At 32.7% G+C, this 25,785-nt stretch overlaps 1 protein-coding gene across 3 annotated transcripts in view; it reads left to right on the plus strand.

Moving 5' to 3' along the window:
- The window catches only part of LOC114324271 (filamin-A), a 219,180-nt gene extending 193,616 nt beyond the window's left edge, over positions 1 to 25,564 (plus strand). For all 3 annotated transcript variants that reach the window (XM_050658770.1, XM_050658776.1, XM_050658785.1), the window contains 9 exons: positions 7,537 to 7,726; positions 10,572 to 10,889; positions 11,922 to 12,028; positions 12,384 to 12,716; positions 14,861 to 15,263; positions 15,809 to 16,011; positions 16,106 to 16,387; positions 17,859 to 18,038; positions 23,836 to 25,564. In XM_050658770.1, the coding sequence (XP_050514727.1) occupies positions 7,537 to 7,726; positions 10,572 to 10,889; positions 11,922 to 12,028; positions 12,384 to 12,716; positions 14,861 to 15,263; positions 15,809 to 16,011; positions 16,106 to 16,387; positions 17,859 to 18,038; positions 23,836 to 23,967 (2,148 nt within the window). In that variant the 3' untranslated portion in view covers positions 23,968 to 25,564. The remainder of the gene's footprint in view (positions 1 to 7,536; positions 7,727 to 10,571; positions 10,890 to 11,921; positions 12,029 to 12,383; positions 12,717 to 14,860; positions 15,264 to 15,808; positions 16,012 to 16,105; positions 16,388 to 17,858; positions 18,039 to 23,835) is intronic.
- The last annotated feature ends 221 nt before the right edge of the window (positions 25,565 to 25,785 follow it).

Genomic DNA, 25,785 nt, shown 5'->3' on the forward strand with positions numbered 1-25,785 from the left:
TTGGCTCCTTTAGACTAAAAAGCCAAGATAATGGTTTGTGATCCGTGTATATGAAAAATTTTCTTCCGTAAAGGTATGGTCTAAAATGTTTACAGGGCCATACAATTGCTAATAGCTCCTTTTCTATAGTTGAATAATTTGTCTCTGATTTATTTAGTGTTCTTGAGGCGTATGCGATGGGTCGATCATTTGGTACATTTCCTTGTGATAATACGGCTCCAATTGCATAATTGTTAGCATCTGTCGTTAATATAAATGGTTCGCTAAAATTTGGGTATTGTAAAATAGGATCATTTGTTAATATTTGTTTGCAAGTTTCAAAACAGTCAATAAAATCTTTATCGTGGTTTACTTTCGAACCTTTTTTCAAACATTTGGTCATTGGTTTAGTAATTTTTGCAAAATCTTTTATAAATCGTCTATAGTAACCTAGTAATCCTAAAAAGCTTTTTATTTCAGTTTGGGTTTTTGGAATGGGAAATCTTTTTATAGCTGCGATTTTATCGGGGTTTGGTTTTACTCCTTGAGGGGTAATTACATGTCCTAAATACATAACTGTTTTTTGTAAAAATTCTGACTTGTCTAATTGTACCTTTAAATTACTTTTTCTAAGTCTTTCGAAAACTATTTTTAATTTTTCAAGGTGCTCTTGTAAAGATGTGCTATAAATTAAAATATCGTCTAAATATACTATACATGTTTCGTCTGTTAGTCCTCTTAAAACATTGTCTATTACTCTCTGAAAAGTTGAGGGTGCATTTTTCAAACCAAAAGGCATTCTTTTAAATTGAAAGTGACCTTGTGGGGTACTAAAGGCTGTTTTTTCAACATCTTGTGGGTCTACTTCTATTTGGTGGAAGCCACTTGCAAGATCTAGTGTCGAAAAATAATTTGCTCTTCCTAATTTATCTAAAATTTCTGTTATGTTTGGTAATGGGTATTTATCATCTACGGTTCTCTCGTTTAACTTTCTGTAATCTATTACTAGACGCCATTTTCTTTTTCCTGTAGCATCTTGTTTTTTCGGGACCACCCAAATGGGACTCGAAAACGCTGAATTGCTATCTTCTATTATACCTTCTGCTAACATCTTATTTATTTGGGATTTAACTTCTTCTCGGTGAACTTCCGGGAAACGATATGATTTTGTATATATTGCAGAATCATCAGTAACTTTAATTTTATGTTTAATACTATTAGTAAAACTTAAGGGTATGCCTTCACAATAAAATATGTCTCTATATTGGAAACAAAGATTTTTTAGTAATTCTTTTTCTTCTTTGTTGCAATGATTTATCCTTATATTTTTTAAATTCCTTTTTAACATATTATCATCATTAATAGACGTTTCTTCGTCAGTTTCCATCTTTCTTATAAAATTAGTATTTACTATATCTAATGGTTCTATATCTAAGGGTTCAATATTACTTAACGTTGTCTTATATTCGCTCATATTCGTAATAGTGGTTATAGCAAAATTATTTTTTACGTTAACTACTGCTTTAGGCATTTCGATTCCTTTACCGAAATTTTTATATTCTAGTATACCTAATCCTTCATTTAATTTTACCGGTATTTTGACTATTTGCTTAGTTCTAGGGGGAATAATTATTGTATGATTAAAAGTTGATTTGGGATATAATATATTCTTTTTACTGGGTTCAAAAATTATGGGTATAGTTACATAAGGCGTTTTCATTTGTCTCGTGTTGACATTAATTGAAGCTTTTAATTTTTGTAATAAATCTATACCAATTAATCCATCAAAATTTTCGCTAAATTTAAAAACATAAAACTTATTATATTGGTTTACTTTAAAAATGTTAAAAGCTGGAATATTAATTATTTCATTGTGCATGGAAATTCCGTGAGCCGTCTGTATATTAAAATTTTCATAAGAAATAAAATTTTTATAATATTTATGCGCTAACTGTGGAGAGATTAAACTTTTGGAAGACCCTGTATCTAATAAAAATCTGGCATTGAGTTCTGGTATAATAATATGTGGTAAATCTGCTATCGTTGTATTTAAATATATTATGTCGGATTGTAATTTTCTTGGGTCATGCAAAAATTTACGTTTTCAACATTTTGAGTTGGACTGTGATATGATCTTTCATTTGTGTTGTCTTGAGTTTGATAAGGACTGGATTGAGTTTCATAATTGTTCTCGTAATGCGGTACTGGATAGGGTACTGAACTTTGAATCAGGTTTTCGTAATCATTATTTTCAAAGGGGTTTTCGAATTGTATTTGATCGTTATTTATTTGTTGATTAAATAATTGTGTGGAAGTAAAATGTGGTTTAGATCTTAAAGAAGTATTTCGTGAATTTGTATCCATCGGTTCTGGCTGGTATTGATTTTGATTTTGGGGTCGATTATTAACATATCTTTGTTGAAAATTAGGATTATTATTATTGAAGTTCTTTGGTCGAAAATTAGAATTATTATTGTCGAAATTTCTTGGATTGAAGTTAGAATTATAATTATTGAAATTTCGAAAATGATTTTGGTGTGGTTGAAAAGTATTGTTAGGATTAAAATTATTATTCTGGTATTGCGGTCTGATATTTTGATATTGGTAAGGTGGAAATCTCATATTAGGGCGATTTTGTTGAAAATTATTTCTAGGAGTAAAAGTTTGATTAGAATTATTGTTTCTCGTAGGAGTATGTCTCGATGAGGGTCTAAAAGAATTTTGTGAGTTTAAATTATTTCCGCGTTGTAACGAATATAGAAAATTCTCTTCTTCGATAACGAAGCACATAGCTTTCTCTAAACTGTCTGGGTTTCTCAATATAATATTTGTTTGTAACGATAAGGGTAAGCCTCTAATGTAAGTTTTTAAACATAAGTCATCGTAACTTTGTATTCTAATTAATTTTTCTGGTGCTTTAATATTAAGGGTATTTAATTTTTGTGCTACTAAACTACGTGTTTCTTGGCATCGCATGCCAAAATTATAAGGGGTTTCATTTTTGAAAGGCCTCAACGTTATCAGGTCTTGGATAAGGCAATCGAGATCTCTCTGATCTCCAAAACTAAGATTTAGGGCATTCTTTACAAGTTGCCATGTATTTAATTCTGTCCTAGAGCCTATTAACATTTGAGCTCTTCCATTTAATTTACCTAATATAGCTCGAAGTAAAAATGTATTCAAAGTGCCATCTGTTTGGCTAGCAAAATTAGTTATTAAATTTTCACAATTTTCAATAAATATGGTTAAAGTATGTGGATTACCATCATATGCTGGGATAGAATCTAAGTATAATTTTAACAATTGGTAGTTTGTTTGAGCCATTTCGTTATGTTTATTACTATTTGGTTCTAAAATTGAATTTAATTCTGCTACAAGGCTACTTAAATCTAATTTACTATCAGTTTCACTCATTAAATATTTATTCTTTTTATTCAAATAATATATCAGGTTATAATAAAATATTAAATATAATCAAACTTCAATATAATCAAATATTTTCAAAAATATAATAATACTAGATGACCCGGTGAACTTCGTTGCACCTTAGATAGTGGGTCATAATTAGATAATGTGTTATAATTTTGATTCTAGGTCAATAAGGAACTTGCATAAATTTGAAATTCGAAAAGAATGTTATAAATCGCAACATAAAATAATTTAAAACATGTATCAAAGATAAAAAGTTGTTTTTGTGTTCCGTTTGGCCCCTAAAAACAATTCTAAATTTAAATTATTGCAGCTAGCCTAAAACGTGTCGTGACGTCATAGGGTTGTGTGTCTAAATTCTGCACCAGCAAAGTAAACAAAATTGTATATAATTTTAATTTTATTTTAATTACTGACCCGACGAACTTCGTACCGGTGTTATTGTGAATTAAATAATGATATCTCAAAGTTCACTAAGTAAATTAACAGAAAATCTAAAAAATAATGTATGACAAAAATTTGCATCAATGTAATGCTTTTTTATAAACAATACTCTATTCTTGGTGCAAAATAAATACAGTGGAACCCCGATAAGTCGGCCTCCAATAACCCGGAAGTCCGGCTAACCCGGACCGATTTTCATCAAACAAACATTTCAACAATAAAAATGTTACTGTATGAGTTTTTTACCAAGAAATGAACAATACTGTATACCACTGTACGTAATTTAGATGTACCTACTGTGCTATGTATGTATTTCATGTTTTTGCAATTATAATGGAAGTTTATCTGTATGTAAGTATCAGTATTTTATTAATTTTTACCATATTCTCCGGCTTACTCGGATTTTCGATAAACCGGATCGGCCGCGGTCCTGATTAATCCGACTTATCGAGGTTCCACTGTAACGATGACGGTTTCCCTACGCGCAAAAATTTTCCGTGTGCCAAACCTGAAAACTCGTTACTTTTTAAACGAAGTTATTCTTGCAATTTTCAAACGGTAAGTCCGTTGGAATCATTAGTATAAGCGGAATCAAGACATCATTTTCTTTGTATATTTCCAAACCATCTCTCTTATCAATTAAAACACATATTCTTCTACTTTTAAGTCGGCAAAACAGTAATTTGCATTGAGACATATTAAAAATATAACATTTTATTGATATGACCAAACCATCTCTCAAATGAAATCAAATACGTCATACTCTTTCACTCATGAATTGAAACCCACATTTTTCAACTTTTAGGTAGGCAAAATAGTAAGTAGTATTGAGAAATATTAAACATATATACTTAACTTTCTTTTGATATGACCAAACCACCTCCCTCATAAATTACAAACACATATTCTTCCACTTTTAAGTCGGTAAAACAGTAATTTGCATTGAGAAATATTAAACATAATTTTATAGCTTTCTTTTGATCTGTCCAAACCATCTCACCCACGAATTCAAACACATATTCTTCCCCTTTAAGCCGGCAAAATACTGATTTGCATTGAGAAATATTAAACCTAATATCTTATATATTCGAAAACAATGTTATATAGTATATAACATTCTTTTCATATGACCAAACCATCTCGCTCATGAATAAACAAACCCATATTCTTCCATTTTTTCAGCAAAACAGTAACTTGTATTGAGAAATATTAAACAAATTTGTATAAAATTATTTTGATATGTCCAAACCATCTCTCTTATAAATTAAAACACATATTCTTCCATTTTGAATAGGCAACACAGTGAGTAGCATTGAGAGATATGAAACATATATAACATTCCTTTGATATGACCACACCTTCTCTCTCAGGAATTCAAAAACATACTGTTGCACCCATAGAGCACTGCATGACTCAGTGCACTTTTAACTCGCCCCCATCAAATATTAAATGTAAAATAATTTTTTTTTTTTAATTCATACCTTAAAATTCTAAATATTAATTAATTATGACAATAACAAAAAATATTATCGATCATTTAAGACACGCAATAGTGTTCACGATATTTTTCGTTTGTTCATCTAGTTAACATGAATAAACTGGATGGTTTGCCCAGCGAAAGCAAGTTTTTTTGAAAATTTCGTAAAATTAAAAAATTCATATTTTATCCAATTTGAGTCCAAAAGTTAATCTGCTGCACTTTGCTATTATAAAATTTCCCGTTGTTTCTTCTTCTGTGCTCAGAATTTTTCTACGACTTACGGCTCGCGCTAACGCACGGCATAACGCAGTTCGGAAACGGACTGCGCTAGAGAAGTAAAAATAGCACCGTTTTCTTCGCAACTCAGCAGGGAGTATACCTGCCAAATTTCATGAAAATCGGTCAAGTGGTTTCGGAGGAGTTTGGCAACAAAGCCTGCGAAAGAGAATTTTATATATATAGATGTTAAACCACGAAATTTTTTTAAAAAAATATCGGTTAAAGATAGAAAAGTGAAAATTTAGGATTGTATGTATCTTTTGCTTCTGAATCATATACAATTAAGAAAAATCGGTTTGTCGAAAAATAAAAAAAAAATTTAGGGGGGGCAAAGCTCCCTTATAACGTACGGCTATGAAATATAGATAACAACCTACTCCCTGTCCGGTCGAGTCCACCTGCCAAATTTCATGAAAATCGGTCAAGCGGCTTCGGAGGAGTACGGTAACAAAGCCTGCGAATTAGAATTTTATATATATAGATAATATAGTAATAATAATATTTTTCTTATTTCAAATAAAATCTTGTAAAATCATAAAATCTTAAAAAAAATCATTTACTGTCGTTAGCTCTCTGACTATAAGTATTCTCAAATATGTATAGGAAAATATAAAATGGAATAATAACATGGAAAAAATAGGAAACACTTACATTAAAATGTAGAATTTCAACATTTCTGCCTATAGGATTCGACGATTTTGTTCTTCTCCCAGGTCTCGTTGAACTACTGCTTAAAATCTACTGCCTCTAGGGTTCGACGATTCTTGTTCTCTCCCCAGGTCTTGGTGATACCTTGTCTAAAGCTGATCTTGGACACTTTCACAAAAAGTTCGGTTTTCCGGTAAATCGTTAAAACGAAAAACTATTCGCGAAATCGTTCGATTTTTGTAACGTAATTTTGCGACGTAATTCCCGAAAAATCCTACTGACTGCGCCAGTGAAGTTTCTAAGTCCAAGAACAACGTTTTTAAAAAGAACTTTATTGACAAGGGACTACTTACTACAGTTAAATGCAAAATAAGAGTGACGCTATACAATGCAAAAGTTTATTTATAAGCTCGGTGACGCCGAGGTGTGGTCGAGGTGAAGCTTGCTGACGCTGTCCTTTTATTATTGGTGATTTAGCAGTTCTGGTTTCTTAACTTGCATATACGTATACATATAACATTCTAACATTCATTCATTCTAACATAACATTCTAAGAATTCTGAAAATAATGCAGAAGGAGGTAGAAAATATATTATAATCACCAAAAATATTTGTTAAAATCGTAAAAAATATGGATAATACTATTAGGTCTGGATCCCGCGTATGAAAAAAAGTTGAGTAATTGCAAGCTGAAAATTTGTTAATAGCTTAAGGGTGTCTAGTCGGATAAACTTTGATATATGGGAACACTGGAACAGGGGCAGTTTTAATTGCGGAACAGGTTAAAAATTTGGAACGGTCAGACCACGAAAACGGCATATTTATTTTACCCGACAGAACAGACTTAAACTCTCCGAACAGAGATTAAACTCTCATGCAAAAATCAGACTGCTATTTATCACCTGTCATAATTCCTGTCATTTCACATATTCTACATGTTCCACTCATTAAAACGCCCATTTGGTGATAAATAGCAGTCTGATTTTTGCATGAGAGTTTAATCTCTGTTCGGAGAGTTTAAGCCTGTTCTGTCGGACAAAATACATGTGCCGTTTTCGTGGTCTGACCGTTCCAAATTTTTAACCTGTTCCACAATTAAAACTTCCTCTGTTCCAGTGTTCCCATATATCAGAGTTTCTCCAACTAGACACCCTCAAGCTATTAACAAATTTTCAGCTTGCTATTAATCAACTTTTTTTTCATACCCGAGATCCAGACCTGTATGGATTTTATAGGTCCACACATAGTAATACAAAATTAAACATTTTGTTTTATAGGTCGGCAACAGGGATGTTTCACACAGCGTCAGGCAAAGTCCTACCAATGCCAATATGTGGGAAGTGATATTCCATCCCGTACAAGCAGCTCCTCATAGAATAACATTGTTCTACAATGGGGTGCCAAAGTTTGGGGTATTGGAGATTCCAGTTAAAGGACCCGGAAGTGAACCTTGGGCCGGAGGATTAGGTAAGAGAACGGCTACATGCAATTTTCATTGAATTTATTTATTTTGTAGATTTAATTATCAAGATCACCAGATTATACTGTTTAAAGGAGCTCCGAGTTTTTATTTAAAAACTGTGGTTTAAACTTTTAGTTTGATAGTGTTTGAGTTGATGTTAAGAAATTGCTGTCTACTACATTTAATGCTTTCTTATCAAAAGTATATTTTGGATTTTATTTGACTGGAATAGTAAAGATTGTTCTGTTCCATTTCAACTGCTGCTGGGGGCAATGCAACACCTATTGCATCCATGTCTTGTACTTTATATAATACTGGACCTGTTGGCAACCTAAACAATAATTTTGGCTTCACAAAGAATTCATCTAGTAAATAATGGACATGGTTTCGATGCCAATGCTGATTTTAGGGGATTAGAAAGGATTAGATTTTTCATAATGTTTCTCCAGTTTTTACCTCTGAGGATGTCCAAGATTATATAATTAAGAAAAACAACCCGAAGGCTCATGATGTTTTGCTAAAGCAACTGACTTCTAATGATTATTATAATTCTTTTAAAGTTCATGTTCGTGAGAACAACTTTGATGCCATGCTGAATCCACCATCTTGGCCAAGCATGGTTAAGAAATTTTTTATGACATCTTATGTTCAGTATCTTATAGCAAAAAAACTCACGAAAGACTCACTACAAAATTGGATCTATTGTGCAATAATACTTCTTCTAATGAATATGATGTTCTTGGTCATGATCATCTTATAATCATATTGGTGAAGATGTGACTCTCTCACGTATGATGTATGAATGCTGGTGATAAATCATTGATCTGTAATTATCGTTCCATTACAATTCTTCCTGCTATTCCTAAAATCTTCCAAGCTTTAGTGATTGATTTTTTGGTAGGTAATCTGAAGCTTCAGCTTCATACTAGTCAGCATGGTTTTCTGCCTTGTCAGTCAACTTGTATCAACATACTAGATTTTCACTGATTAGTGAATCAACTTGAAACAGTTCTCAGGTGATTTCCGTTTATACTGTCTTGTTTAAAGCATTCGACAGGGAAGATTCTTCTATTTCATAAACTGGAATTTTTTGGTGTGTCTGGCGAACTTTTTTACTTGTTGAAAATTTATAAACAATACCCGTTTTTTGTAACAAACTGAAGCGCTTTACTTCAGCTGAAATATTTTCAAGCTCTGAGGTACCCATTTAGGACCTCTACTTTTTGCAGTCTTTGTTGCTAAGGCATCAGATTGTTGACTGACTTATCCTTTCATAAAATAGTATTAATAGTAAATACACACAACGCAAAAGTCTAAGGATAGTTTAATAATTTGACAAAACCAATGACAGAAATTTCAAGACCATATAAATTTGCTTGTACTATAATTGTTGATACAGACACTTACTTCTTATCAAAAAAAATTGTAAAACTGATAGCAATACGTGTTTTAGAATGTTTTTTATAAGGGACAAAAAAATCGACATTTTTATGTTTTGTTTATTTTTAATTTTAGTCACTTTATACCATTCTTGGTGAGTTAAACATATTGTCTTTTTACCATGCAACGACAACATTTAACGTTGGACGAGATGAATAGAGCCGTGGGCCTCCTTAAAGCTGGTATGCGACAAACTCAAGTTGCTGACCAGCTGGGTGTCTCCCAAAGCGTCGTAAGTCGTTTGTGGCGTCGGTTTAGAGACACTGGGAGTCCAGCCGAACAACATCCAGGACGTGGTCGCTCTGCAACCGTCGCTCAAGACCGATATTTAATTTTAAATGCCAGAAGGCAGCCAACAATCACAGCACCCGAGCTGGTTAATGAATTACAGCTTGCACATAATGTAACAATTAGCCGCAGTACTGTGAGGAATCGTCTCCATGAAGCCAATCTTCGTAGTCGGCGACCACTGAGATGTCCACACCTATCTAGAGACAATCGCGCTGCAAGATTAACCTGGTGTCAAGAGTTTCAGAATTGGACCGACAATGACTGGGCCACAGTTTTGTTTAGTGACGAGTCTAGATATGGATTTCATCCAGATTCTCGTCGGACAAGAGTTTGGAGACGACCCGGAAATGGAGAACGATTACGACATCTTCAAGAAGTGTATGCATACAGAGGTGGTACATTAATGGTATGGGGCGGAATCATGATTGACGGAAGAACTGACCTCATTTTCCCACGTGGCTTTCTCAGAAGTCAGCAATATTTGGATACTATTCTTGAACCTATTGCGCGCCCGTTTCCTGCTGCTGTTGGAGAAAATTTTTACTTTATGCATGATAACGCTCGACCACATGTTGCGCATATTGTAACAAACTGTTTGGATAACGAGGGTATTGATGTATTGCCGTGGCCAGCACAATCACCGGACTTGAATCCCATCGAGCATGTATGGGACATGCTCCAACGAAGAGTTACTCCACATATGGGCAATGTCTACAATGAGTTTCAATTAAAAGAGCTTCTGAGAGAACAATGGACACAACTACCTCAAGCAGACATTCACAATGTGATTCGGAGCATGAACAGTAGATGTAGAGCTGTAATAAACCAACGTGGTGGCCATACTTTATTTTAAGTTTATATTTCGTATTTTTGACATTTTATGGTGGTATGTAAAACATGGGTGATTTGCATTATATTTTTTTTGCTCCAATTTTCTGTTTTTTTTTGCAATTTATGGTTTTTGACATATTAAACAACAATTTAAACTACAAATTTTGTATTCCTTTTTTTTAAGTTGATTAAAGATAAACAAAATACGTCTATTTATAAAAATATCCCTAGACTTTTGCGTTGTGTGTATTTGCTCTAAGCTTGACAATATCTTATTTTTATTTTTAGGTTTGTATCAGGCAAAAGTTGGCAAAGTGAACTCCTTCCAAATCGAAACCCAAGGCAGATCAGCCAGAGAATTTGACGTGGTGGTAAGCGGACCTACAGGCTCCGCAGTACCAGTGCGCTGCTACCAAACTAAAACAGGAAAACTACAAGCCGAGTTCACTTCTAGAGAAATAGGTGCACACAAAGTGGAAGTTCTACATCAGGGAAAACACCTCGTTGGAAGCCCTTTCGTTTGTCAGGCTTTCGATCCTGATAATGTCAAAATTACTGATGTGCCCACGTCTCAAGGAAATGTTGGAGATAAAGTTTATTTCAATAGTAAGGATTATTACTTTTACACTAAACTTTGCTTTTATTTTGTTTCGTTTTTGTTTGGTTTAGTACTAATAGTACTAGAAATATGTAATAATTTGGGGAAATAATGTACAGGTATGTGTAGGGGAAAAAGTTAAGAATACATGCAACATGAAAAAGTTGTAAATCACATCAATACGTATCATACCTACCAATCCTGGTACCATCATCATCAACACACATACAGTAGGAGATATATAGTTGCAGAAGAGTTTGTTCTAGTACTTATAGGACCTTTTCGACATATTTGCATACAAAATAATTCAATAACATGATGCTGCTGATTGGAAGACAATTATGATCCTATAAAAGTGCTGCCAAATATACTTGTATCCAGGTCATAAAAATAAAGAAGTCGAAAAAGAAATATTTAAGATAAGCGATTGGGGCATTTTCTAAGCTTTTGAAATGCAGTATTATCTTATTATTATCTACACTTTTTTGCATAGTTATTTTTACACAATTTCTTCTTCTATCTCTCTCTGCCTCATTTTATCTTCCTTTTCACTTACCTTAATTTACGGGTAAGTTAAACTAACCTATATTGAACCAAATCTAACATAACTTTAATACAAGATGCTTTGTAGGCCTATCTGTTATAGTTTTCAGTTATGTCTGCACTTCCTTGAGTGTAACAATAATTTCTCTAACTCTTTTATGTTCACTGTTCCCCTTTTTCTAATCCTAAAACCTCTCTACTTCCTATATTCTTTCTCTTCTCAGCTTTTTCCTTTGTTTTCTGATTTTTTAGGTTATTTTTCGTCGTTCCACTCGTTTTTACAATCTGCTCTTACATTTCTCTGTCTACCTCTCTTTTATTCCCTATTTTTTATTTCGCCTTTACCACCATCCATCCTCCAAGAAATTTTTAATTTGGTGTAGGTATCGTAGAACTAATGATGAAATAATTCCTATCTGGGAGTGCCAGATTTCTATTTTATCTGGTGAATATAGTTCTGAAAAGACGTAGTAATGTATTTTTTATTTATTTTCCAGTATCAACGAAAAGTTCTGGATCTGCAGAACTAGATGTTCAAGTCACTAATCCCATACACCAAACATTAGCTGTGCAGAAAGTACAAAGTGACGAAAATACCACACAGGTAATTATAATAGTTATTTATAAAACAGTTCGTGAAGTATGCTTTTTGCGAACGCACGCGATGTTTAGAGCACGAGCGACAGCGGTACTTCACGCACAGTTTCATACAATATTTTATCTACGATAAACAAATAAAAAAACTAACTCTTCGTCTCTGGAATTCATGTATATTCTACAATTTTTAGAACTTTCACATTTAAAAATTCTAATTTCTTTCAAACCACAAAACTGTTAAAACTTTTGTCGTAATTTATTGCTCACATGTCATCACCATGACAACGCGAAAGTTAAGGATATTTGATTATATGAAACTGTGCTAAAAAACAGTGCGATAACACATATCTAAAAATTTGTAGGTTATGTTCTTGCCAGCACTAGCTGGTCTATATCAAGTAGCAATTACATACGGCGGAATACCTGTAAAAGGTTCTCCTTTAGCCTTGGGTGTAGGCCCTGTTGGCCCTACTCCCCCTCCTCGAGCTGTTGGAAAAGGCTTGGAATTTGGAAGAGTTGGGGAAAGGAGCAGCTTTACCGTCAGCAGTGTAGTACAACCCAGAGTGTCAGTGGAAGCTGTAGAAGGAAACATCGACGTGCAAGTTCAAAGCCATAAACCCGGGGAATATCAAGTTTCCTACGTACCGAAATGGGTTGGAACGTACGATGTTATTATTAGTATTGGACCAAATGATGTAAGTATATCTTTAATATACCTACGTATTAATATACATTACATATACAGTTCTCGTCATAAAAAACTGGTACAACTCTTATAACCGAAAATCGTGTTTTTCAAGTTGTGTAAGTTGGTCTTGTCAAATGTGTCATTCTAATTTCTAGAGCATCGTTGCCAGTTCAACGAAAATATTATTGAACTCTTGAGCCAGTTGTCGGACAGACCAACCATCTTCTATTTTAGAAATTATTCTCGTTTTATGACACTTACTTAATAATCATGTTATTGAATAATCGTTAAAAATTTATTTTGACCAACTTGTCAAATATGACTGATGTTAAGTAATTAAATAAGTTATCGAGGACTGGACCTATTGCTTTTTATTATGTTCAGTCGTTTCATTTTTCAGTTATAAGTGGATTTCTTAAGATTAACTTAACCCTCTCTCTGGTTATTAAATTTATTAGATACGGTTTTTGATGATAAAAATAATACCTATCTTACCTATAACCTATGGATACCTATAGATACCTATCTATTTTGAAAAATAACGCCCTTGGGCGTTAAATTTAAATAACTATTAGTTAAATACTGTCAAGTTGACAAATAAAAACCTAAGTAAATCCATATAAAACTATGGTTATTTTATTACCACAATTACGTTACGACTATTGCTGCTAAATGTACTTATTTGAAAACTAATTAATTCAAAATTCATGCAAATTTTTTTCATATAAAGAAGAATTTAGTCGGACATTAAACGTTGAAGGCACCACGGATATTATAGATAATAACGCTTTCAGTCAACGTATATACCTCGGGCCGTAGACCTCAAGCGTTATTAGATATCCTTATAATACCCTTGGTACCTTTATAACACTATTAACGAATTATCAGTAGTAATTGCACAAGAGCTCTAAAATTCTATATTAATTTTAGAGATCGATTGCAATTTGTTGCGATTATTTCATAAATAAAACTGTTCAAAACCAAAATTTTATTGTAATTTATTTATGTAAGTACAAATTAGTACAATTAAACACACAGTTGTTATAAATATTTTACGGTTGAAAGTCATCACTTTTATAATTTTTAAAATATTAATTGTCACTGAATGTATTTTTCATAGCAACGAAGGGCATCTGACGTAATATACTTGACGACGGGAAATTATCAAAAATTATCAGTTTAATTTAGATTTCTGTAGCTTTCTATTGGTCAGAATCTCTTATGAATGAAATATTCGGGTATAATATCACAAGAGAGTGAGAATAAATTGAAAATAATGCGACAGTTTTTAGAAAATTTGTTGTCTGGGCCACTCGAGCCCGCAGGGCTCGAGTGGCTATTGCCCAATGACAACAAATTTGAGTAAAAATGAAGCAATATTTTCTTATTTATTCTTACTGTCGTGTGATATTCGTAAGATTATTTTTTAATACGTTTATTATGGATATTTTCTTAAATGTGACAGTTGTCAAAACTAGGAAACTGGTTACCATTAAACAGAAACAATCTACTTAAAAAAATTCTATCGGTAATTTTCTACAGTAGATAATTCTCAGTATAATTTTAATCTGATTGGACAGAATTAAACACGTGATCAAATATCTTACTATACGATTGGAAGTTAAAAATCATAAAATAATCGCGTTAATTTCATTAAAACATGAAAACAATAAGATAAAGAAATAAATTAGTAAATAATATCTAAATATTAGTTTATTGCATGTATTATCACATAATGTTGTAAAGCCATATCACAAGGTATTCTACATTCTCGCACTAGTGCGGGAAAATGCACATTTCGGAAAGGAAGTGCGTGCGGGAAAGTAGTAGTTTTAGCATGGCCGTAGAAAAAATTGATTTTTATAATTTTTTTAAAAATATTAGCAAGCTCCGAAATTATAGCATAATTTAGAACCACATTATAGCATATAGGTATAGGGAACATCATATGAAAAATAATCAGTATTTCTTAATGACCTAAAACGCAAAAAATATAGAGGTTGATCCATTTAAAATACGAAAGTTCATAAGATTTTCAGAAAAACGGAAAATTTAACAACAATGGAAATAGTACAGTTATCGGATGCATCATAAGAGCTTTGCACACTTAACTTAACTTAACACTATTATTCTAAAATATTATTTTAATAGCTTCCAGGCTCGCCCTTTAGACCCAGTGTAGTTGACCCAGCTGCTGTACGCTTGATAGGTGGTTGGAACCAATACTTAGACGACACCGGTCGAATAAAACTTCCAGCAAAATTAGCGTTTGATACATCCAACGCCGGTCCTGGTAATTTAGAATGTAAGATCTCCGGAAGAAAAGTAAACCAGGAAAAATCAAACACCAGGATACGTTTCGAACTTTCAGGAGAAGGGCTTAGTCCTGGAGAGCATGAATTTGATATAAGATTTGCTAATTATCCACTACCAGAAGCTCCAAGTAGTATTATTTGTCTTGGGGACCAAGTTGTACTGACAGGAAGAGGACTTGCACATGCGCAGTGTGGGGACGCTGCTACTTTTACAATTGATGGATCCAAAGCTAGTATTGGTAAGTGATTTGATAATAATGTATTACCTATATATTTAAATCTTATTTCCAGTTAATTTTTAGCCCCTTTTACAAACATTTCAAAACCATATTTCTTAATTGAATTTTTAAATAAATTTTACTTAAATTCCAGCCATTTTTATTGACCATTTATAATAAGAAGATCGAATTTCCTTGTTTTAGTATTTCCACTCAACCAAACTTATATGGAATCATCTGATATTTTTTATTATTTTAAGCGAATTAATGCTTAATTACATTTTCTTCCATCGCATCTCCCAGGAGCCTAACTACAGGTTATAGAACCAAACCTGCGAGCTATTAAAGTTGGTTGGATGAAAATTAAAGGATTTTTTTACCGATCATAATTCCTCCTCAGAATATGACCCTTCCTCTTTCCCATCAACATTTTTGCTTTGGCAGAAGTTCATTCCTTTTTACTGGTGTCCTACACTAAAAAAAGCCTTTATACAATTCTATAAATGTGACCCTATAATAATCTTTATTTAACTGTTGAGAAAATAATACATTATTGACTGTTTCAGGAAATCCTGAAGTAACACTACATGCTGCAGACAATAACATTCCAGTTCCTGTAATGATCAGTTTGGCGGGAGATAAAATTTGGAAGGCTGCATATACAGTTAGCATCCCTGGGAATTACCTGCTGTCTGTTCTGTGGGCTGGAAGACCTGTGAAGGGCTGTCCACTCGTTGTGGAAGCTAAAGGAGGAGCAGATGCTTCAAAGGTATATGATAGTATTGCTTTTCTCATTTGTATGACATTATCATATTGTAGTAGGTATAGTAGACTTATTAGTATTTCTTAAAAAATGTTTCTAGGTGCTATGTTCAGGAGAAGGTCTGCGGCAAGGAGTAGTTGGTCGTGAAATCCGCTCATGGATAGATACAAGGAGAGCTGGTCCAGGAGAACTAACAGCTCATTGTGCAGGTCCCAGAAAAGTGGCATATTGTGAACTGTACGACCACGGAGATGCTACGTTTACCTTGAATGTCAAACCTCAGGAACCGGGAAGACATGCGCTTACCATCAAATATGCCGGCCAGCACGTACCTGGATCACCTTTCACGCTTCGGGTTGCAGGAGCTCCAGATGCTTCAAAGGTAAGAAATAGATAAACTGGACAAAATCTCTAACCTTAAGACAGTGGTATCCAACCTGTGGGGCGCGCCCCCTAGGGGGCGCGAAAGTGTTGCAAGGGGGGCATGCAGCTGTTTCCAAAATATCATTTTCGAATACAAACCAAAGAAGTCGAATAGGTGTCAAAAAAATGAATCTACCTGCTATCTAATGCTATCTGCATCAAATCTATTGGCATAATAGCTATGACGCTCAGTGAATCATATGCTGATCAACTTAAAATCATTCCACTTGCAGGTAATACGATGGGAAGACGAATATCTGAAGATCTCTGCGATCAATTAATAGAAAAAGTAAAACTATCTTCTTTTGCGTTGCAAGTAGATGTGGCTACCGATGTTCTTAAGGATACACACGTGATAACATATGTAATAATATAATAATATGTTATGAAAACTGATGTTAGAGAAGACATGTTATTCTGTAAACTTATTGAAGGCAATACTACAGCAAGTGAAGTTTTTAATATCATTGATAATTTTTGTAATGAAAATGACATTCTGTGTGAGAACTGTGTGGGACTATGCACAGATGGAGCTCCATTTATGACAGGAAAAAATGCCAGTCTACAGGCACGAGTTCGAAAGCTGGCTGGCTCCTCGTGCAGTTTGGACGCATAGCATGATTCATAGACAATCGCTTGTTTTAAGAGATATGAGTGAAGATCTACTAACAGTATTTGAAGTTAATATAAGAGCTGTAAATTTTATCAAAAATAGCCCATTAAGAGGAAGGCTTGTCGCAAAATTGTGTGGTGCCATGGGTTCAGAATATAGATCACTTCTATATTATCGTGGAGCACGTTGATTTTCTCGTGTCAAAGTACTTCAAAGGGTGTCTGAGCTAAAAGAAGCGATCGCCATATATCTTACTGATAATAATAAAGAATAAGCAAACTTGTTTTATGACACGAAATTCTTTGTAAAACTTGCGTATTTAGTTATTACTCTTCAAAGACGCAGTATTTTAAATAAATCAATGCAAGGGCCTCAGATGCATGCATTTACACAGAAAAACAAGATCACTGCATTTATGAAAAAATTGGAACTGTGGATAAGTTTGAAAAATTTTGACATGCTTTCCACTTTTAAAATTACCTGTTTTTCTGATGAAATAGAAGAAAGTAATAATCATTTGACCTGTCTGTGGAAGCAATTCTCGTTTTACTTTAAAGATCTTGACATGTTCAAATATGAATGGATTAGAAACCCGTTTGTGATTGAAAAATATGATGATTTTGGCTTTACGACAGCAAAGCAGGAAATGATAATAGACTTATCTAATGATGGCATATTTTCAAGATTGAGTTGAGAATTTGTAAAATTAGATTGTTAAAAAATTAAGGGGTCGCAACAATTTTATGTTTTTAAAGGGGGGCGCTGCCTTAAGAAATTTTATACTTCAATATTTTTTAACTCTGTATTACATTTTTAGGTTCGAGTATATGGACCTGGCATAGAGCATGGAGTATTAGCCACATTCCAATCAAGATTTATTTGTGATACGAGAGGTGCAGGAGCAGGTCAACTAACAGTGAGAGTGAGGGGACCCAAAGGAGCTTTTAGAGTTGAAATGCAGCGGGAAAGTCAAAAGGACCGTACCATACTGTGCAAGGTAATAAAATAGTGTTATTTTAAATAGGTTAAAAACATCAGCATCAACTATATTTAGTATGCCGTCGACGCTGTAATTGATATAAAATGGGTATGTTTTGATGGTCATGAACGGGAGTAAAATATTAAGAAAAATTGAAAGGAAAACGTCACGGGACACCTATAGTCCATTCCGCACGGTAAAATATTGCAAAACCTCCGAATTTTAAACAACCGCTTGGATTGACATGAAATTTAGCACATAAATAGCTAATATGTCAAAGAAAAAAGTGATATAGTGCCGATGTGCGCTTTTGTCCTGAGGGTGAGCTTCACCCTTCTCGGGGGTGAAAAAACATACGTTCAAAATAAGTCCGGAATTGGATAAACTGACTAATTCTAAGCAACTTTTGTTATATATAGTTTTTCACTAAGTCAACACTTTTCGAGTTATTTGCGAGTGAACATGTTCATTTTAAACAAAAAAACACGTTATTAGATGGTTTTTCGCAATTAAATCAAAAAATAAGTATTTTATCGAAAAAAATATTCTTAGTAAAAATATAGCTTATAAAAAAGTGAAAAAAAAAATAGAGTATATTATATGAAATCCGTAAACGAAGTAGAAGCAGAGTTATAGCTAATGAAAAATAAGTTCTTATTTGTCAAATTCCAAATCGAATATTTCAAAGTGTATTTCCAAAACTCATTACAACTGTTTTAAAGGGTTTCAAAAAGCTTTATTTTGTTTGTTTTTTAAACAGTTTCTGTGTGTGTGTGTGTTTATGTTTTATTGGCACTGGTTTAAGCAACCAACTGGCCAGTCAATGTGTTTTGAATTCTCTCTTTTACAAAATATATGCTTAGTATCTAAATTTAAAACTATTAGTACTACTGTTTTTTTTTACTCTGTTTTTTTTATTATTTTTTTTTATTATATTTTTTAACATTTTTTTTATTACATTTTTTATTTTTTTTTGTTTTTTTTTTTTTTTTTTTTTTTTTTTTTTTTTTGTATATTTTTTTATCGCGCTAAGACCTAAACCCGATTCAACCTCGCGGAGGTTTAGATCTTAGTAACTTTTTATTTTATTTAATTATTTTTTTTTTTTATTTTTTTTTCTTTTTTTCTCAGAGCTTTAATTTTAAACAATTAACATGGTTGTACAAAATTTTATAAACATCTAGATTGAAAAACAGTTTCTAACATCAAAAGTAAGTAAGTTACACTCAAAATAATGTTGGTCCCTTTTATTTTTTGGTAAAAAAAATCGCAAAAATCGACCCCTATGATCGATCCCAAATGAAATTAATCCGTTACCGCTTCACAAGTTACTTTACTTATGTATTGTTTATATTATCTGTAAATTTCACTGGTTCAAACTTATTTTTGAAAAAGCTGTAATTAAAATGGCTTGAACAAAAGTCACTAATCACGAGTGTATGCAAATTTTGAACAGCCATATCTTATTTTATTTTGAGCGCAAAGACCAACTTTATTTTGAGCGTAACTCACTTACTTTTGATGCTAGAAACTTAAAAAAAAACAAAAATAAAGCTTTTTTAAACACTTTAAAACATTGTGATGACTTTTCCCCGAAACGTGCTTAATTTTTTAGTTATTTCACGTTAAAATATTCGATTTGGAATTTGACAAATAAGAAACTACTTTTCATTAGCTACAACTCTGCATCTACTGAGTCTACAAACTTCATATATACACCATATTTTTCACTTTTTTATAAGCTATATTTTTACTAAAAATATTTTTTTCGATAAAATACTTACTCTTTGAGTTATTTGCGAAAAAACGTCTAAAAACGTGTTTTTTTTTGTTGAAAATGAACATATTCACTCGTAAATAACTCGAAAAGTATTAAGTTAGTGAAAAAGCTCCATCAAACAAAAGTTGCTTAAAATTAGTCAGTTTATCCAATTCCGGACTTATTTTGAACGTATGGTTTATTCACCCCCGAGAAGGGGTGAAACTCACCCCAGGGTAAAAGCACACATAGGCACAATATCACTATTTTTCTTTGACATGTTAGCTATGTGTATGCCAAATTTCACGTCAATATTCCGGTACTTTAAAATTTACAGCAAAAACTGTGAGTACTATTGTAAGAGAAACTATTGTACTACTCGCGTACCATCATTCTCTTTGCCTTATCCCTATGCGGGGTCGGCTTCCCTAATTGCATTTCTCCACACAATTCTATCTTGGGTCATATCAATATTAATCCCCTTTACCAACATGTCCTGCCTAATCGTCTCCCCCCACGTCTTCTTTGGTCTTCCTCTCCTAAACCTTCCAGGAATTTTCACTTTAGCAATTCTTCGTATTGGGTGATTAACGTCTCGACGTTGAACATGACCAAACCATCTCAACCTATGCTCTCTCATTTTGGCATCAATTGGTGCCACTCCTAGACTTAGTGGTGCCACACCCCTAATATACTCATTTTTAATTTTATCCTTTTTTGTCACTCCACTCATCCATCTAAGCATTCTCATTTCCGCCACATGCATTCGTTGTTCCTCTTTCTTTTTCACTGCCCAACATTTAGTTCCGTACATCATAGCCGGCCTTATGGCAGTTTTATAGAATTTTCCCTTCAACTTCATTGGAACTTTCCTGTCACACAGCACACCACTCGCTTTCTTCCACTTCATCCATCCAGCCCTAATTCTACTGCATGCATCTCCATCTATTTCTCCATTACTCTGTAATACCGATCCCAGGTACTTAAAACTATTGCTTTTTACAATCAGTTCACCATCCAAAGATGCCATTTTATTTGTAGTAACTCCATCTTTAAATGAGCATTCCCAATACTCTGTCTTTGTCCTACTAAATTTTAAACCTTTTTCCTCGAGAGCTTATCTCCACTGTTCCAGTTTTTGTTCTAAGTCTCTTTCACTATTTCCTACTAACACGACATCATCAGCATACATTAAGCACCATGGAATGTTACCCTGTAGTTTCGCTGTTATCTGGTCCAAAACTAATGAGAATAAATACGGACTAAGCACAGAGCCTTGGTGCAATCCTACTTTCACATGAAATTTATCAGTCTCTCCCACACCTGTCCTAACACTAGTTGTTACTCCCTCATACATATCCCTCACAATCTTTACATATTCACCAGGGACTATTTTCTTATTGAGTGCCCACTACATAATCTCTCGAGGAACTCTATCATATGCTTTCTCAAGATCAATGAATACCATATGAGCGTTTGTTTCTTTACTCTTGTATTTTTCCAACAACTGCCTTATAATGAAAATTGCATATGTTGTTGATCTGCCCTGCATAAAGCCAAATTGTACTACTCGCGTATGTATAAGAAAATATAATTTCCAAAATTATAGTCGAGGAAATGAAGCTGGAAAAATGGCAAAACCTCGCAATTTTTTCGTCCAGCATCGATTTGTACAAAAATTTGGGATTAGGCTCATTTCACCCTCTAGTTCATTTTCTATATTGAGCCGTTGTATGCTTTTGGTTTTTTTAAGGGTGAAAACAACCCCTGATTGTAAACAATTATAAAATAACATTTTAAACGTTAATATTGTCAAGATTTGCTTCTTATTAGTTACATAATGATTGTTTTATGCTTTAAGATATAATATCATAATATTTCAACCCTCAAGACCACCCTTGTTGGAGCTATATATAAAAAGTTTACTTATCCTAAAAGAATAATTTCGGCTTGCATCAATTTACATAAAAATTTAGGGTTAGGATCATCTTACCCCGTACTTCATATTCCATATTATTAAGGGCGTTGATTATTTTTAGCGTTGTAAACTATCCCTTATTGTCAAAAAATATATAAAAACATTGTAAACTTTAATATGGGTAAAATTTGGTTTTAACTGGTTAAATAATGATTGTTTTGTGCTTTAGGATATAATATAATATTTCAACCCTTAAAAACCACCCTTAATAACATTGCAATTTTTATAAGTAGATAATTTAATAGATCTATACAGAAAAAAAGTAGAATTAAAGAATTACAAAAACATTTATTTACACAAAAATACGAATTTACAAATGTAAAAATACACTTACAAATATGTAGTTTTTTAGTCATAATCCAGTATACGAACCGGTTCTGTGGTATTATATAAATTGAAAATGCTCTATAAGAGGACTATTCGAATTTTTCGAAAAAAAAAATTAGTTTTATAAACATAGCTCCTTTCATTTTTGGCGATAGAAAGTTTTTTCAATAATGGTTTTGTAGGATTTTTGAAGGGTTATAAGACTATGTAAATTAAATTCAGCAAAATCCATTAATTTTTAATTGAGGTGGGTTTAAAGGGCTCGAATAAGGGGGTGTTTGCTCGTAAATAGATGTAAACAGCTATATCTCGCTATCTGTTCACTGTAATGAAAATCTACGCATAATGAAATTTTAGTTATTAAAAAAGCTACAATTTAGTTGTCTATCATTTTTTCCGTATCTCCAGTATTTTCGGAGATATTTTGAAGAAAATGATAAGAAATGCAAAATTGCAAAAAATCAATTTTTCTTTAAACTCCAATTTTTTTAAAATTATGCCTTTTAAATAGGTAAAATTTCTTGGGTGTATTGAAAATACAAATATAAAAGGAATTACAGAAAGGCAAAGACCAATTTTTAATTACGAGAGTAGTTAGCGGGTTGTTTTCACTGTTTTTTTCATAGAGAAAAACAGGTACCGACTTTTTTTTGATCATAAGTTGCTCAATTTTTATGCTAGAAACTTTTTATTATTTTTTGTGACAGATCTTATTGTATGCTTGAAAAAACATCATCTAAGTTTTCCTGAAAAAATGCAAAGTTTTCCCGTTATTTCGCTTTGATTATTTTAAATTATGCATTTGACGAAAAAAGCTAACTTTTACCATGCCGTATCTCGGTTTGTATTGGTCATAAAAATATTAGAGAAAAACAGTTCCGTTTGTGTTACTAAAAGATACAATTTTGATATGTACAGTTTTTTTGACTAAATGCATATTTTTCGAGTTATTCTCAAAAAACCCTCTAAAAAAGTCGATTTTTCCGTCGAAAAACTGTTACTTTCTACCACGAATAACTCAAAAAATATTAGTTTTACGAAGAAAATGTAAAAAACATTTTTTTCTTAGAATTAGTTTTTACATCGATTTACATGGTTAAAATGTAATAAAAAATTCCCACCCCCGAGATGTGGTGGCAACCACCCCCAAGGTTTTAGCGTACAGCGGCATGATATAGAAAATGATCCTTGGACTACTCCCTACCTTCTGTGAAAATTTCAAGTAAATCCATGCTGGACGAAAAAATTGCGAGCCAAAATGCTTCATTTCCTCGACTATTAATAGAACTAAGATGACTATGAGAACTAATAATGATAAAAAATGAATAAAAAACGAAGAAAATTATTAAAAAGTACTGGTCAGGATATCTTTAGGTATTTGAATAAAAGCGTTGAAAGAATTCTATAGAAATAAGCAGATCGTAACGCCATATTTTTCGGTAGAATCTTTCACGGGATTATACACATATTAGACAATAAGTACATAATATGATACTAACGACAATTTTATTAGCACGTCCAACAAAATAATTCCTTTGGAACTCTTTACAAAAATTAAGCAGATTTACATACCTACCGGTTGTTTTTTAAAATGTAATAAAATAAACGAAAATTGAACCAGTTGTAACGTATCGGATTTTTGACACGTAACAGTTTGTAGCTTGTCTTACTAAAGTCAATCTCTTATTAATTTTATAATTATAAGATTTAATTTATTTTAATATGACGAACTAATCTACCTTGTGTTTCAGTACGATCCCACAGAACCTGGAGACTACAGGGTGGAGGTAAAATGGGCAGGAGAACTAGTACCTGGATCACCTTTCCACGTCATGATCTTCGATACACAAGAAGAGCTTAGGCGATATATTAATACTTTGTGAAACCAACGAATTTACTACTGATTTTATTGTATCAACGAATGTCTTGTGTCACAAATTGTATTGTGTTTAAAATACGGCATTCTATTCAAAACGAAATATTGTGTCATTTGTATAATTTGGCGGGTCCAAAATATTATTTATTTATTTTTTGAATAATGGAAATGTAATGGTTAATACAATATGTATATAACAATACAATTTTTGTAATATCACATACTCTGTTATCTGTTACTGAATTTTTATTTCATCGTCCTGCAGCTTTTTTAATTATTTTTATCATGTTAATTTTAGCTAAAGTTTTTTTGTTTTCTTTATTTTGTAACCATTTTTTCCAGTAGTTAGCTACTTTTTGTTTCTGTTAATTTCTGTAGGTTTGTAAAAAGTCGACATTTTAATTCTTTGATGATCATCATGTCTTCTTCTTCTTAGTTTAGATGAGATTCGTTAATCTCTAACACTTGGTCGTGAGACCTTTGTACCAGAACTTGTTTTTTCCATTAAACTCTAATAAGTCCTGTGCAATTCAGTCCATTGCAATGGCGTAAGATGTGTATGGTAGGTATGGTTTCTTCTACCATTTTGCATTTTCTGCACCATGGTTCATTCATCCTATCTAGTTTGTATCACGTCTTATGAATGTCTCTATCTTTTTCTCTCTTTCTCTTTCTCTCCCTCTCTCCCTCTTCCTCTCTATGTGTAAAAATATGGAATTCCACACATCGAACAATCGAACCCCGTTCAGCTAAATATTACTTTGTCGCTTTAGTTCTCTGAGAACTATTAATTTTCAACTTTAATAAATCAACATTCCATTTGAGGAATGATATCTCAACGTTAATTCTTAATCTTTCTCTTCTTCTTATACTTATTGTAGATCTGTCGATCTGTTAATTCCGACTTTGAAGTATTTCTTGAGAGGTAAACTTCCAGCTATCTCTCCATCTTTTTGGTGGTCTCCCCGGTGGATGCTTGCCAGCTAGTTTTCTTCTAGCGCAATCCTTGGTAGTCTGTGCTCCTCCATTCTTTTTACATGACTGAACCATTCTCTTCGTCTTTGCCTAGCCCATCTTACTACATGTTGCACGCCACATTGTTCCCTGAGCCCATCGTTTCCTATAATCTTTCCCTGACTTCTCCCATAATACGGGGGCATCAAGAGTTTTATATTTCACTAAATGAAAAGATTTTAAAGCATTTTATTTTTTTTAATTGCTCACATCAAATTGTGCCACAAAGACGCCATATTCCTAAAAACGAACTGTAGCAACATGTTGATGTTGGCTTCAAGAATTTATTCATTTTCAAATAAGTTTTATGTTATATAATTTCAAATTTTTTAACATTGTATGTGCGAGTTATGAAAATATATCATTTTCCTTTTTGCTGTAATATTTTGGATACCTTCAAAGTTAGATCTGAATATGTCACCGAATAAATACATTTTTTATTTGTGTTCATGTTTTCAACGGAAAAAGATCTGTGGAACTCGATGATTTGTAGCTTTAAGAGAAATGTATTAATGTTTAATGATTTTAAATTTGTATATTTTTATAGATGATGCTATTTACTTCATTTTAATAAACTGTTACGAAAATAATTCTGTTGTTTGTCTTTCATTTTATGCAATCTTACAAGGTGTTAGGAATAGCGTATTAACATTAAAATTTACTTTATCCGGATTTGCAGTGGCAAAATGGAGAAATGTCGAAGAAAATGAAAAAAGATTTTCGGAAATTAAATTTTTTCTAAAGCAAACAATTTTTAAATTCTTTGTGTGTAGCTCTTAAAATTGAGACAGGTGAAAAATCAATAGCCCGG

The sequence above is a fragment of the Diabrotica virgifera genome, chromosome 1 (genome assembly GCF_917563875.1).
Source record: "Diabrotica virgifera virgifera chromosome 1, PGI_DIABVI_V3a".
Taxonomy (NCBI): Eukaryota; Metazoa; Arthropoda; class Insecta; order Coleoptera; family Chrysomelidae; genus Diabrotica; species Diabrotica virgifera.